This window comes from Prosopis cineraria, unplaced genomic scaffold, assembly GCF_029017545.1.
Source record: "Prosopis cineraria cultivar Desert tree isolate PC_DT_omini unplaced genomic scaffold, ASM2901754v1 PC2, whole genome shotgun sequence".
NCBI classification, from domain to species: domain Eukaryota; kingdom Viridiplantae; phylum Streptophyta; class Magnoliopsida; order Fabales; family Fabaceae; genus Prosopis; species Prosopis cineraria.
Window position 1 is genome coordinate 3263921 of NW_026555333.1, and position 15343 is coordinate 3279263.

A 15343-nucleotide genomic window follows, 5' to 3' on the forward strand; every position below is an offset into this window, starting at 1 on the left:
CACAGTTGTGTGCATTCTGCTTTGCAAGTGAATAGCAATGACCTAACGATTAATAATTCACTTCATTGTACACTTCTGAAGGAAGGAGGTAGTAGAACTGGAAAGTCATTTCCACGGTAACACATGCCAAGTCCATTGACTTGTAACCTTGGCAACCTGCAGTTGTGTTGATATTTCTATCTTTTCCATAATTGGGGGGAGAAGATATTTCTTTGATTCTATCTGTTACCGTCAACGTTTTAGTTCTCATTTTATCATAGCTAAAGAAATTTAGTTGACGTAGATCCATTAAAACTCTGGTTAAAAAGCATGGCTATGAAGAAGGAGACCGAGTGTCCGGTTTAACGAGTGAACCGATTTCTAAAGAACATAATGATTCAGAGAAATAGGCGGTAGGGAGTACACAGAAGCGTGAGATGAACATGCAGTCATCCAGCATTTCGTGGATTTCGATATTTGATTATAAATGAATTTTGCAGAGGGACGCGTAGGCACCATGCAGAAGTAGGATCATTCTAGCGTTCTGGATTAACCCGTCGGAACCTTCCATGGAAAGGCCAAAGTGAAGCCAAATGACTCCACCTTAAACACCGGCGCAACCTGCCACCGCCACCGGATTCGTCGGAGTCTGAGAGCACCGGCATCTCTTGCCGGCAAACGGGGCAAGAATTGTGGAGCTTTAGCCATGGCACGATGCAGTCAGAATGGTATATATGCTTGCAGGATAACTCCCTCGCTTCCCCACCCAGTTCAAACTCCTCCTGGCAAACCGGGCAATGAGGGTTCTCCTTCAAATGTGTCTCCATTATTTTCACAGTCGGAATCGCATCGATAGCTCTATCCGGCGCTGGAGGCGGGCCTTGCCGGTCATTTTCGGTCAGGTGTTCAATCAGTTCATCCAACCCCGGCCCGAAAAAGTAGTCTCTCGGATCAACCCGTCGTGGGACTGTATCTTGTTGCCGTGGAATCCTTTCGAACGAGTTGGAACGATCAACGGGTCGAACGATAACCCAAGTCCGAGGGCGAGGTTGGGCTTCCAGTTCTGGGTCGAAACCACTAGCTCTGGCATCAAGACTACGATGCCGGGGACGTCTTATGTGACGAACCGGAATTTCAACACGTGAATTCTCACGAGTCCGACCTTCATGCTGGTGAGCTCGCCCCTGAATCCACGGAAAGTGGCGGTGCTCGAACTCTGGATCAAAGAAGCGGAGGATGGTGGGGTCGAGCATGAGCGAAAGGGCATCAAGCAAATGCGGGGGATCGATGAAACGGGCGAGCTGTGTGGGTGCGGGTATGTTGAATTCACAGAGGAAGTGTTGAAAACAGCGAGGGCAGATAACGTCGGAGGGGTGGACGGGGGCGAGCCTGACCAGTCGGTTGCAGCGGAAGCACCAGTAGAGCTGGTAGGTTATGGTTGCGCGAGGAGGGCTCAGAGACATGGTTTTGAGATCGAGAGCGGAGAGGCGGGAATGGGAAAGGACGGTGAAAGGAATGGATGGGGTATATAGAGATGATCATAATGAAGAGGGAGGAAGAAAGAAGGGGATGACTTGTGGGTTAGCGATAAGCGATTCTGGGAAAGAGGGTGGCTTTGTGTCCAAAGGAAGTCACATGATATCAGAGATTTGTTGTGAGAGTCGCCCTGTTTCCTGGGAGGGAGGGAAGAGCCCCCAGGGTGAACGTCTCTCTGTATTATAATTTATAAAACAGGTGTGCATTGCAGAGGACTGTCAACGGCTAACTTTTTGTTTTGGGCTCACATTGAATGAGACCCTTAAGAATGGACATCATGTGGGCCCAATATCAGGCTAATGGGCTTCCTTTGTCAGCTCCTGCATCTCAGCATCACATCCAAAGCCCCCCGGTATCATTATAACAAAACAGCGGAAACACAAATATCTTAAAACATTTCTAAATTTTATAATGCTTAGCAACGGATTGGCGGTAATATATGAAATAAAATGAATAATTTTACCATTTTAGGTGAGAAAAAATGTCACATAGGATTCAGGATGGGTGCATTGTCAAAAGTAGTTGTAGCCATATTATTTAAAGTTCATGACTCGAGTACGACAGAGGTAGTTGACCCAGATATGATCTTAATTTAATTGCAGAGATGTCCTTACGCAGTATTAACTTCTAATCCCAACATTATGTGCACCCTTTTAAAGTTAGGAAGGGACTGCCTGATGTACCATGCAATGTCTCTTGATTACTGTTTTACCCTAATGAAAAATTGAAGTTTATTTAACAAGAATGAACAAAGAAAGAAAAGAAAAGGTGCATTTGATCCCAACAAATTACAACGACCGAGTGATGCAGAAATTAATGACTACTATATATATACCTGAGAATTTTTTTAAAAAATGTTGACTATTCATCTTTTATTATTTTTTGGCCACAAAATGTCAAGCATTTTGTAAAAAAGTATGCATGTTCGGTCTTGTGTGAATATTAAACCTCGTGTAGATGCCTTTAATTTTGAAAAGGCGTAAGTTTTGATAGCAAGTGTCAAGTGACTATTTCTTCATCGTCTTTTCTCCGCGGCCAAAAAGAATTTCTTAGAGAAAAGGGACGACCATTTCTATAGCAGCAACAATTGAATAAAAGTAAACAGTAGGTGAAGCCCGAATATGTGTGTGTGAATATACATATACAAGCTTTTGAAAATGTTGGGCCTTGGAATTAATTTGAGTTTGAAATATGGGATGTATGGATTACTATAAGAGTACTAATGTGATGGAGAGGAGGCAGCGGCAATACCCAGTTAACTTGGTAGTCGAGAAAGGGAAGTGTGAAAGCAGCGTGTATTTTCAAAATTCCATATAGCTCTCTAATCCTTTTGATAATTATGTATCCGCCCCACCCACCATTGGCATTACATATATATATATATATATTCATTCAAACCTCTTGTCTTCTTTCCACATGTCCGTTTCAAGCTCACTCTTCCTTTACTATTCATCCCGTGACACCTTTCTATGTATTTACAACAACTCGCTCAAAACAAAATGCTACTCCCTCGCTCTCAAATTATATAATATTTTTTTAAAAAAATTAAATATTTTAAAACATAAAAGACTCTAACAAAAATAAAATTTTATTAATAATATGTTTTTAGTATTATCCTTTTTATTATATTATTTTTTAATATTCTTTTATAAGTAGATTATTAAATGAAGTGCATTTCTTAAAATGTACATCTTTGTTTGAAAAAATAAAAATATAAAATATATTTAATGAGTTTTATTGGTACATATAAAAAATTTATTTTAAAATTTTTTATAATTTGTAACTAACATATTGCTTCTTCTTATTTTTTTTTTTTTTTTGATATAACATTAAGTACTTTTATTATACTCCCAATATTCCGCAATTCATTTGAGAACAGATCTAAATAACACCAGCAATTATAGCGAGTTTATAAAACAACCTGACACAGAAATAAATCATGAAGAGCTTTAAAATTAATTGATAATTAATGATGATAATAATGCGCTCTTCTCATCATGACCCGGAATTTATTAGAAGATTTTTACATGGATGAACACTGATGATGCTTCTCTTCATGGACGGTCGTGAAAGAAACAGAGGAAGTCAAAAACAGGATGAATCAATGCCATTGCAAAAGGTCTGTCGTCGTGTACAAGTTTGGTGGTGGATATATGGTCAAGCAATGAAAGCCACACACACACTCTCTCTCTCTCTCTCTCTCTCTCTCTCTCGCTCTCATGTTTTTCGAGGTCAAAATTAAATGAAATGAAAATAGCTAGGTTTACATCATGATGTAGCTTGAGATTTACTGTATAATTTAGTAGCAGATATGTGCACACGCAGAAGCAAGAAGCGCTTCCACTAAACGCCTGATTGCATAATTTAAAGAGGGATAATATTATTAAGCACACATGTGTGGGCGCATGAAAGTCAAAAAAGACGATAGCAGGATTAGGTGAGGTCGACCTGCCCAACTCGTCACAGGTACGTGGTGCATCTCTACCACGTTAGAGTGATCGATCCACTACTTTGAACTGAGAAAACGACCTTGAGTTCCTCTAAGAGAAGGTACAGCAAAAGTTTGCAGCATCATGGCTTTAAGGTTCAGAGTTTACGTCTTTGTCATCCTCTACTTTGTCCGAGGGACTAGGCTTTGGATTTTTCTGCTTTGGGCTCCAAACGCGTTAGTGTTATACTTCTTTTGGTTGGCTATTATCAGCTTTTCCATGTTTCCGACCTCCCTCTTAACTTACCTATACATATAGTTTAAGAAAATTAATTAATTATAATCATCATGTTTGAAAGTAAAAAAATGGATTAAAATATCCTGTCTTAATTAATATAACTTTGCATTAATAATTATTTTTTATTGATGTAAATTATGAGGAATAATTTAAAAAATTTTAATAAATATTTATTGGTATATGTAATTTTACTTATGAAAAAACAAATTAAAAGTGATGATTTCTTAAAACAAGAAGAGAAAAAAAAGCGGGGGAGCACGTTGAGAGGCTGTTTTAAAATTATATGAGGACTAGCCAACCATTATGTGCTTGTTTAGATTTCAGTTGAATATAATAAATTATAAAAATAATTGATTAAATAATAAATTTTAATCACAATTGATTATGTTATAATGTAATTTATTTGGATACAATTTTTTTAAAATTAATTTTAAAAAAATTAAAAATATTTGGATAATTTATTCAAGATCAATTTTAGCTGTACAAATTATCATGAAAAACATTGCCTTTCAAAATTAAATTATTGATAAATTTCTACCTAATATTATTAAAGTTGTTACTTTTTATTTAAAAAGTAAAATATATTATTTAACTTACATATCTAATTTATTAAAAATTTTAAATTATATTAATATTAACATTGAAATTTATATAAATAAGTAACTCAATATATCTTAGTTAAAATAAATTTAATTAAAGAGAAATATTTAATTCTTAAATACCAAATATTAATTTTATAATAACTAATAAAGATAATAATATACAAATTAATTTCTAATAACATCATAAATATGAGTTATATCTAATGAAAATATTAAGTACTGCCTTGAAATTTTAGCAACATAAAAAAATGTAACAATGTCATAAATGACACAAAATCTCTTTTTTTTTTAAATTTTTACAACAATCTTTATAAGAACCTTAAACTTTAAATTAAATTAAATTAATTTTTCTCTACCAATTAATATTTTATTTGAATTATTTTTACAGTAAGTATTAAGTGGAGAATGGTGGTTGATAGGAATTTATGTTAGTAACTTTTTTAAAGATTTAAAATTTAAATTTTATTAAAAAAAGAGTTTAATTTTATTTTTATTCAATATTGTGCTTTTTTATATTTTTTTTGGGCTTTCTTTATAATTTTTCTCAACATTTTTTTATTAACTTTCGGCAGAGGCTCGTTCAGAGAGCTCACGAAAAAAAACGTACGTTGAAGGCTCATAATCGATTTTTGACTTTTTTGACTGTTTGAATAATTTGGCTCAAAAAATTAATGTTGGGTTATTTAATCCATTTTAACCCTTATTCAAACACACACTGTGGTCAAACTAGACAGCTTCGCCGTTCCAAGGTAAGAAAACATAATCCTATGGGGTTAAGGTTGTCTTTCATTTACTTTCATCCACCATGTGGGTTATAAGTAAGCCTATCATTCATCTCAACCATCATTAGCATTGAAATTGAAAGCCAAGCCGCATCTGCGTCAACTATGGGCTTTTTTTTCTGAATCAGACTGAAAATTAAACTGATCAACCGCCTGATCCGGTCTAATTTAAAAAATACTGATTATTACCCCTTCCTCAGAGTAATAATAATAATAATAACGAGGAATTATTGGAGGGCATGGGGGATTTGACAGGGCAGTATTTTGTTGAGAAAAAGCGTCCAAAAGCTATAAAAAGTTCATAGGGCAGGATTTTGTTGGGAAAAAGCGTCCAAAAGCTATAAAAACAAGGGGACGCTGTAAATATCCTTAAAGGAATGGTGCCATGTGCATATCGTTAAAATAATGAAAGGAATTAATCTTAAATTATAATTTATTTTTAAATAAAAATTTATATATTAATAAACTTTATTAACTATACTTAATAATTTTATCTTTTTAAAATACAAATACAAATTTTTAAAAATACTCGTCACTTAATACATTAAAAAGAAAAGAGATAAAAAATAATTATAAAAAAATATAATATTAAAATTAATACATTTAATAAAATTTTAATTTATTTAAAATATTTTATATTTCATGAAAAAAAAATTTAAAAAATGCTATATAATTTGAAATGAAACGAGTATATTATTATCATTATTCTTTATTTGTAGCACAGAGGGATTGGGTTTGGGTAGAGCGAAAAGAGTGAAAGGGAAAGGTCTTAGTGGTTGGGGACGAGTAGCTTTCCACAGCGTCAGCAGGGAGTTGTCTACTAAATTTACCTTTCGGTAACTTTCAAAGTTACCCTGCTCTTTCCTCTATCCCCAAGTTCATAAGTCAGAACATTTGCCCCCCCCCCCCCAAAACAAAAAAAATACAGGGAAGATGATCATTAAGTCATAAAAAATTAATTACGGTTAAATTTCTTGATAAGTATTTTAAATAATTAGTCCATAATAGAAATTTAAACAATTGCAAATTCAAGAATTTTATTTGTAGACGTGATATTTCAGTTTTGATTGTAACTCTCCTTACGACTTATATTCTTATTTATGAATGTTCAAATTAATATTTACAATTCACCTTTTAACAAATTTTAGAAAAAATTAATCATTTGATCCCTGTAATTTTAATTTAGTTGTAACTTAATCTTTAAAATTTGACTCGTTATAACTCAATTCTTAAATTTTTGACTCAATTGTAAATTAGTCTTTAAACTTTACCTCTTATAATTTAATCCCTAAAATTTTTACCTCTTACATGTTGGTCCTTATATTTTAAAAAATTTATAAACACTAAAAATATTTAAAATTTATTACTAATATCTTAAATTACTAAACTCTTTTAATATTTATAAATATTAAAAGTTTAAAATATTGTTAATCTTTATAATTTTTTTAAATACAATAATTAATATTTAAGAGGTTGAAATTTTAAAAACTAAATTGCAAAAGTCAAAGTTCATAAACTAATTTACAATCAAGTTAATATTTTAAAAATTAAATTATAACGAATTAAAATTCAGGATTGAGTTATAATTGAATTAAAATTATAAAGATCAAATAATTAATATTTTTTAAATCTTATTAGAAACTAACTACAAGCAATTCAATTGTTTAGAGCGTAATTGTCATTCTCCCAAAATATATGCACAAGCGAAACTGTGAGTATGTACGCGTAAGAGAGAAGATTCATGAAGTACAAGAGAATCCTATCCCTCACATGCAAGCGACATCTGCGGGTCGATTCCATTAAATAAAATGTTGGCTAAATTAAATATATGAACACAGGTGCCTTTTATATTCTCTTTTATTTTTTAAAACAATAATTTTAGATCTAAAAAATATTTTTATTTTTTTAAAAACAATGTTTGATTTTTTTTCTTCAAAACATTTTTTAAAAACATATTATCAAATAAACTTGTTAACTTTTTTATTTTGGAAAATAAAAAATTATTTTCATAATAAGTCGCCAAAGAAGCCCCAAGTCGCACTTTCGAATCTGGCCAAGGAAAAAAGTCACACTATTGCTCGGTGCTCCTTTTCTTTTCTTTTCTTTCTTTCCTTTTTTTTTTTTTTGGTAAATCTGAAAATCTCCAAGTCGACCTCAAACTGGGCAAGCCAATAAATTAGGACTTGTTTTCTCGGGACTAAAACAAACAGAGCGATCTCTCTTTGGAATTGTCGCCTCTAGCAGTCAATAATAGAAACGACACAAGCAATGTGATTCTCTGTAATTCTAAAAATAATTTTACGAGACATGTCTAATATAACAAAAATTCCATATTTTTACATACCATAATTAAAAAATAAAAAATAGTGATAATAATTTGAAAGAGTATGAGCAATGGCATCTGCATGGTGAGGGACCAGAGTGATTAAATTATTGGAATATAGTTTGGCAAAACCATGTATGGTGTTTGCATTATTATGGAGAAATTTTTTTTTTATTAGATCGAAAGCAAGAGGAAAGGATGCAAAAGAGTTAGGTTCTGGTACAATAACTTTACCGTGCATCTTTACAATGGACGTCCTGGGGCAATCATAGCATGCCACATGGACCATTCCGTTTGGCCCAAACAGAACACAATCATCACTGGTAGTCGTTGGCCCCCTTCTCCAAACACCAACCAATCGATTAGCCCTGTTGACTCCGCTAATCCTTCTTTTTTAATATTTTAAATATGTTTTCACAAGTGCGTGAGGAACAAAAGGAAACAGGATATCTATTACGAAAAAGAAAAAAGAAAAATAATTCATGTATTATATATCAGAAATAGACAGAAAATAATCAAGACATGATTGAGTTATCCGTTCAAACATTTGCGGGAGTGATGCCCAAGCATCGCTTATTTAATCATGCTTCCTATCATCCTATATTATCGGATACTTTATAGAAAGAAAACACGAAAGATTGAGTGAATTATTCTGGAAAAACCTTCATAACCACATTTTAATGCAACATGAAAATATTCAAACAAGGTTCTGTTTAGGGATAGAAACAGATAGTGATGTAAATTTAAGATAATTTATTAACTTATTTCAATTTTAGTGAGTTAGTTAAAAATAATTATATATAGAAGTGACAGGAATAGGGTGACAATCAAATTAATCGTTGCAATAATTTGTATTTGGCGTTTCGGCGCGAGGCAAACTCACACAAGACCTGGAAGGTCCCAATAATTTAATCACAAAAAAAAAAAATTGAAGAGATAAAGAAGAGGGCATTGATGGAGGGGACAATGACAACAGCGCAATGCGTATCCATTATGCAGAATGAAAGCAAGAGCCAGACATGCCTCCCGCCTCCCGCCTGCTCCTGTTTTATTTATTTATTCACTGCTCTTTCTGTTTTTATTTGCCAAAAAAATTACTATTATACAATTTAAAAAAATTATTTAATTATATTAACTGGATTTGAAAATAAAAAAATTAAACTACAATATCATTTTTTAATTGTGTTAATCAAATATTTATTAATTATTTTTTTGACTGTGAATAACAAAATTATGAGATGTAATTTACAAAATTTACAATAAATAACTATTGAAAAATATAATTTTGCTTATATAAAAACGAATTAAAAGTAACAGTTTCTCTTATAAATATAACATTTGACTTATTTAAAATGATTTTATTAATTACTCGATAAAGTTTGGGTGCAATTGAAAACAAACATATACTCACTACAAACTATAATATAGAACATTTTTTAAAAGCCTTGTTTGGTCTAAAATATAGAACATTGAGTGACTTTTATAATTATTTTTCTTCATTTATTACTTTTTTTGAAAAAAATAATGTGTTGAAATTTTAATTGTTAATGTTAAGATACTTATATAGAATATTCAATAAGAATATAATTAAAAGGATGTAATTTTAATTTTTAAAACGTTTTTAGAACTTTGAATTAACCAATGCCTTTCAAGGGAGTCACGCCTTCCCAATATTCTATATTTTGGATAGAAAACAACTTATATTGGAGTCCGGGAGTAGCAGCATTCAAACATATTTATAATATATGAATAATATAATTTATTTTCGAATTTCATGCATGAAAATTTGTCCAGTTGGTTAAACTTTACACAGCGCGGATTTTATAAGTTTTAAAATAATTGGGATTCTAAACAAGTTTGATATTGGATTTTTAAGATCTTTAATATGTATTTGTTTGGATTTAATAATAAAAAAGAATCAGCATATGCAAAAATGGGGAGGAAGTAATTTTGTTGAACGAAACAATGGATCCAAGTTTAAATATATATCCTACTTTCCATAAAGTAGTTAGGGAGATTTTCACTGGATCTCACGTTTGGGAGAATCTTGCTTTCTCGGAGTCACGTGATGCGTTGCTGGCTTGCTGTGATGGCAATTATTTTTAATGTCCTCGTTAATTAGGTAGCGAGCGTGCTAGGCTCGGGAGTGGGTAGAATACTACTGTACTGTGCCTATAAAGCGAGTTATGATGAAATCTTTTCACACACGACTGCACTGGATTATTCCTGCAGTGCACCGCATGCTTTTGGCTTCTGCCAAATTTGGCTTTGAATCAGATTACCAAATAAATTACAACTAAAATCTCTCCATACATCTGTAAATTTTGATGCAAGCCACGGCCCACCGGCTCAATATATCATGACCTGCGTCTCATGCTCAACGCAACAAGGAAATCTTTTCCTTACTTCAGACATAATTTGACGTTACTATTTATAAATTATTTTTAAACATGTTTAAGTAGAATTAAAAAATTAAAATTTATTAACTTTGTTTACAAATTTAATAACTTTTTACTTTTACTAATATCAAATATATATGTATTTTTACAACATATTTTTTCCATCATTCAATAAAGGGTGGATGAAAAAATTTATCATAAAAACTTAATAATATAAGTTGTAAATAGAAGAAAACAAAAAACCTTCTCTCTCTCTGCTAGAAGGAGTATGCAACTAATTAACTTCTTCAATTTTTTTCCTTTACAATTTTGGAAGTAGAGTAAAATATTGCATATGAGAAAGAAAACATTTTAAAAATGATGTATTTAATAAAATTAAATTAGAAAATTTATTTTTTCCACACTATATCAATAATTTAATGAATAGTACTCTCCCATGGCAAATTTAAAAACACTACACATACCAATAAATTTTATTAAATATAATTTACAATATTATTTTTTAAAATAAAAATATAAAATTTCAAAAATGTTATTTATTAATGTTCCACCGGTGAAACAATATTAAAAAGAAAAATATATATAAAATAATATTAAAAAATTTATCATCAATAAAACTTTATTTTTATTAAAATATTTTATATTTTAAAACGCTAAATGTTCTTTAAAAATATTTTTTAATTTAAAATAGAGATAATAATTTATTAGCAATACTTGGCTTTATGCTACAGTTGTGTGCATTATAAGGGCAACTCATAATTCTCACCAATGTTGTAAACATCGAACCGTATAATAAACTGGAAAGATAAGTTAATAATCAGTCTCATGATTTAACTGCTTAAACCGGTGATTGAACATGCAACATAATAATAAAATAAAATATATATATATATATATATATTAAAAACAGGCCAAAATGATTCAATTGCTTTGGTTTTTGAGGTTTTACAAATTACCCAAATCAAAGCAAGCAAACTGTCAAAACAGGTTAAATAATTTAATTAGACCTTTTTTTTTTTCAGATGACAATCCGACTGCTTGCGTTAGCCCGAGTTTGAAATTATTGGTTGTCAGGACGGCAGAAGATTTTTTTGTTGAAGAAACTTTGACCGAAATAAAAACTCCGGAGACGTGAGAGGTCTAGTAATTTATTGGTGCGATCTGGCGGTGCTCCCAACTTGAACCCTCGTTGGGCGACCAACACAATAAAATTACCAATTGAAACCGCAACTTGCACCATTAATAATACCTCTGCAAGCTATTCTTCTCTCTTGCCATCGATTCTCTTCTTCTTTTGCTTCCGCCATTATTAAAAACTCAGACCAGTTCTCTATGGGATTATTGGACTCCTGATGGTGCCTCTTTCACAACACTTGATTTTTTTCCCCCGGTTGGACGTTTGCGAGATGCATATGGATTGTGGAGTGGTTGGACAGCCGAGTTTAAACAAAGTGACCTAAATCTGGAAGTAGATAAATTCCAAATATAAGCCACGGTACGGGGAAGAGAATCTTGAGCATCTACCTGAAGAATTAACCCGGCAACACACATGCCTTTTTGATCCGGCATGCACGATAGTGAAGTCAGACTCATTTCCGCCCTTATTCTTTAAGGAACAAGGATTCCGCAACATCATGTGCCCACTCTGTTTCAACTAAAAACTTTATTTGGATGCCTGTCATGGGAGAGAGCGCATCACGTGGACTCGAACTAGCATTAGTTAGGATTGCAACATCAGAAGGCGGATATTTATATTAATCTCCATTTCCTTCTAATCCTAGTTGAATCCCAACCATGGCCGTTTGTCTCATCCATGCGCACTCATGTCACCGTGCCCGGGCATACTTGTCTTACCCCATTGCTCTTTATTCGTGTCCACGTTTTGAGTCACATGTCCGCATGGGCGTTCTTTCTACCCATTTCAATCCTCCCTCCTTTACTAAAAGGATAAAGATGAACCAAACCTTCCTTCGATTTTCTCACCAAATTCCCCCATTTTGCTTTCAACACTGTCCTTTTATAATTGGTTGTTTCCCACGGGCAACTTCGTGGAACTTCCTCCCTTTGAAATTAAACAGCCGATTTCCTCCGTAAAAGCCATTTGGAAATTCATATTCTCATTTCATTGATGATTTACAAGGACTTATGTACAAGTTACTGTGTAGGGGAAAGAACGGAACAAAAAAAAAAAAAAAAGCATGCTCTCCTCATTAACCACAGATGAGCTTTTGCTCACCGGGGCGACATTTTTCTTCCCAAGAACTTAAAATTAGTAAAATTTACAGTTCCAAAAGCACCTGATGTCTTAGACATCAATATCGCAAAATTTTCCATCCATTCTGTTTTGAACAGCCTTCACAGCAGCAACTCTAGCAGCAGTGGCAGCTCTGTTTGCAGCGATTACTGCATTGTTCACCTGCTCATCCACCCGCCTCAGGTTTATGGCTTTCTCGGCAGTTCTCCTGGCCGCCTGAAACATTCCCAAAAGGGTTTATCAAAAGAAGGCCAAACATCAGATGCCAGGCACCAAGATTTTTATTGGAGTAACCAATACCTGAACTGCTCGGAGAACAGCATCGGTTAGTGGTGGCAGAGGATGCTTGAGGTTGCCAGCATCCCATTCACCACATCTCCTGTCGCTATTTCTGAAAGTGTACATGCCACAACCTTGCCTGCGGCCTTCATGCCATGCTCCTTCATAACAGTGGCCGTTTGCGAAGTGATAGACCCCAAATCCATGTATTTTGTCTCCAAAATACTCGCCCGCATATCTATCCCCATTTCTGCAGCACAAACAATCAAAGGGTTGGCTCAACCAAAATCAACCACATGTAATTACTGCCAGAAAAAACCTTTGCAACGCTGCCAGTAACATGACTAGCTGACAAAACACGTTAAAAGATATCAATGCGTCAGTCAAGTTACTAATCCAGTTTGAACTAGAGACAGATCAATCTAGGCCATGTTATTCAACCAAGAAATCAAGACAACCAACCTTCAAACAGCTTCAATGCATAATTAATTTAAACAATAGACAAGGTTAAGGGAGGACGAGAAGTACAGTGCCATAATATTAAATGTCGCCACTTGATAAAGCAAAAACTACGAGATGCAAAAGCTTGTGCATGAGAAGAAATCCAGAAGTCAACGATAAACGAAGATCACATGACGAAAGCCTCAGGAATTATTCAACATGAATATTAAAGAAAAAAAAAGGAACCTCAAAAAAATTTGGATCTCGAAAGGAATCAACAATCACCATCGCAAACTCATCAAAGATTCAATCGAAATATATATGGCATGCTACCAAAAAAAAAAAAGGAATCCGCAAATTTACGGTTGAGATAGTTAAGAATTATAAGTCCAAAACACCAGTAGGCGAAAAGTATAAAAAACATATGCAACTTAACCCAGCAAACTCAGAAGTTAAAATTTTTCATCTGAATCTCCAATGCTTAAAGCCACGATTAAGAATCAGAAACTTCAAAGCCCCAATTTCGCCGATTCCCATTGAGAACAGAAAGAAGAAACTCACCTAAAATGGTAACACCCGAGTCCATGCTTGACGCCGTACTTGAACTCGCCAATATAACAGCTACCATCGGAGCAAGTCTGGACTCCCACACCGTGGCTCTGCCCACTAAACCATTCCCCAGCGTAAGAATCCCCTGTGTAGAACCTATAAACCCCATAGCCATGCCTCAAACCGTGCCTGTACTGTCCCTTGTAGCGACTGCCTCTTGCCCAACTCTCAATTCCGTATCCATCATACCTTCCATCCACCCAATCGCCCTCGTATCTCCCGTTTACGAAGTAATTGTAAACCCCACTGCCGTTAGACCTTCCCTTATGAAACTCGCCTTCGTAGAAGTCACCATTGCTGTAAAATTCCACCCCTTCCCTTATAATTTTCTTCTCTTTTTGGCCTTTGGTGGCAGGGGAATCCCCGATGAACCAGTGAACAGGCTTGGAATTAGACTTCGAAAACCCGAACCTTTTCACATTCTCATCCCACGAATGCTTCAGAATTGAAAGGCTCTGGCGGATCAGATTCTTGTTCTTGGACGCAAAGTAGAGGGCGACGGCGATGAAAATCAGGGCTAACAATAAATTCTCCGAAGTGGGTATTTCTGCACTCCCGAGGTAGAAAAAATAGAAAAGGTAAAAGAACAAAGAACACAAGCAAAAGAAACCCAGAGAGGCAACGGCAAGAACCGGGGTAGTGATTCGGGTCGACCCGGTTGAACCGGACTTCCGAGGCTTCTTGACCTTAATCTCCTCTTCGTCTTGCGCAGTGAGGATAACGTCCTCTTCGTTGACCGACGAGAGGCTGTGAATGGATGATCGGATTGTGGGCGACGAGCGAAGAAGCGAAGAGTTAGTTCTGGTGAGTTTGGTCTGGCTCTTCTGACCTTCCATGGGGAAAAATTGGGTCCCACGAGAGCTTTCGGATCTTTCCCTATTGACCTTCCCGGTACCGCGATATTCTTATCAAAAGAGTGGTTTCAGGTGCCGGCGGGAGCAACAACATCTCAGGCGGGGCTCTGCAAGCAGTGACTGTGACACGTTCGACTGCAACTGAACTTTCTATCTGAAAAGGAGAAGAGCAAGAGGGAAGAACCAGAAACGTATAACAGTTTTTGTGTTCTTTTTTTAAAATTCGGTAATTGGGTATTTAGGTTCAGGAGAAAGAAATAGTCCTACGAGGACTCGACACCAAAGGTAAATGAGAAATCTTAGTGCTGGGTTTTGTGTTTTTATCGAGCAATGTGGAGATAGGTCGCTACAATCAAGCTGGTCCGTTGGATCGTAATGAACGGAGGGATCTCGAGGTGACATTTCGGCCGTTAGATTCCAGACGAGAGGTCCCGGTCTTGACGGGAAGATATGGTCATCGGATCTGGATTCCGCGCCTTCTCGCACTGCTGTAGCCGGCCGGCACGTGCCACCACAGTTTTAAAATTAGTTCAGAGATGAGTTTTCCGTGTGACTCCTC

At 34.6% G+C, this 15343-nt stretch overlaps 2 protein-coding genes across 2 annotated transcripts; both read right to left on the reverse strand.

Moving 5' to 3' along the window:
• Nucleotides 1-173: 173 nt before the first annotated feature.
• Nucleotides 174-1871, reverse strand: LOC129303252 (E3 ubiquitin-protein ligase RZF1-like). The gene has a single exon (XM_054942444.1). The coding sequence runs from the start codon at nt 1440-1442 to the stop codon at nt 516-518; it is 927 nt and encodes a 308-aa protein (XP_054798419.1). The 5' UTR covers nt 1443-1871; the 3' UTR covers nt 174-515.
• Nucleotides 1872-12429: 10558 nt separating this feature from the next.
• On the reverse strand, nt 12430-15054 carry LOC129301760 (uncharacterized). The gene is made up of 3 exons (XM_054940353.1): nt 13883-15054; nt 12902-13130; nt 12430-12817 (listed from the first exon to the last, which is right to left on the reverse strand). The coding sequence occupies exons 1-3, from the start codon at nt 14764-14766 to the stop codon at nt 12653-12655; spliced, it is 1278 nt and encodes a 425-aa protein (XP_054796328.1). The 5' UTR covers nt 14767-15054; the 3' UTR covers nt 12430-12652.
• Between the last annotated feature and the right edge of the window lie 289 nt (nt 15055-15343).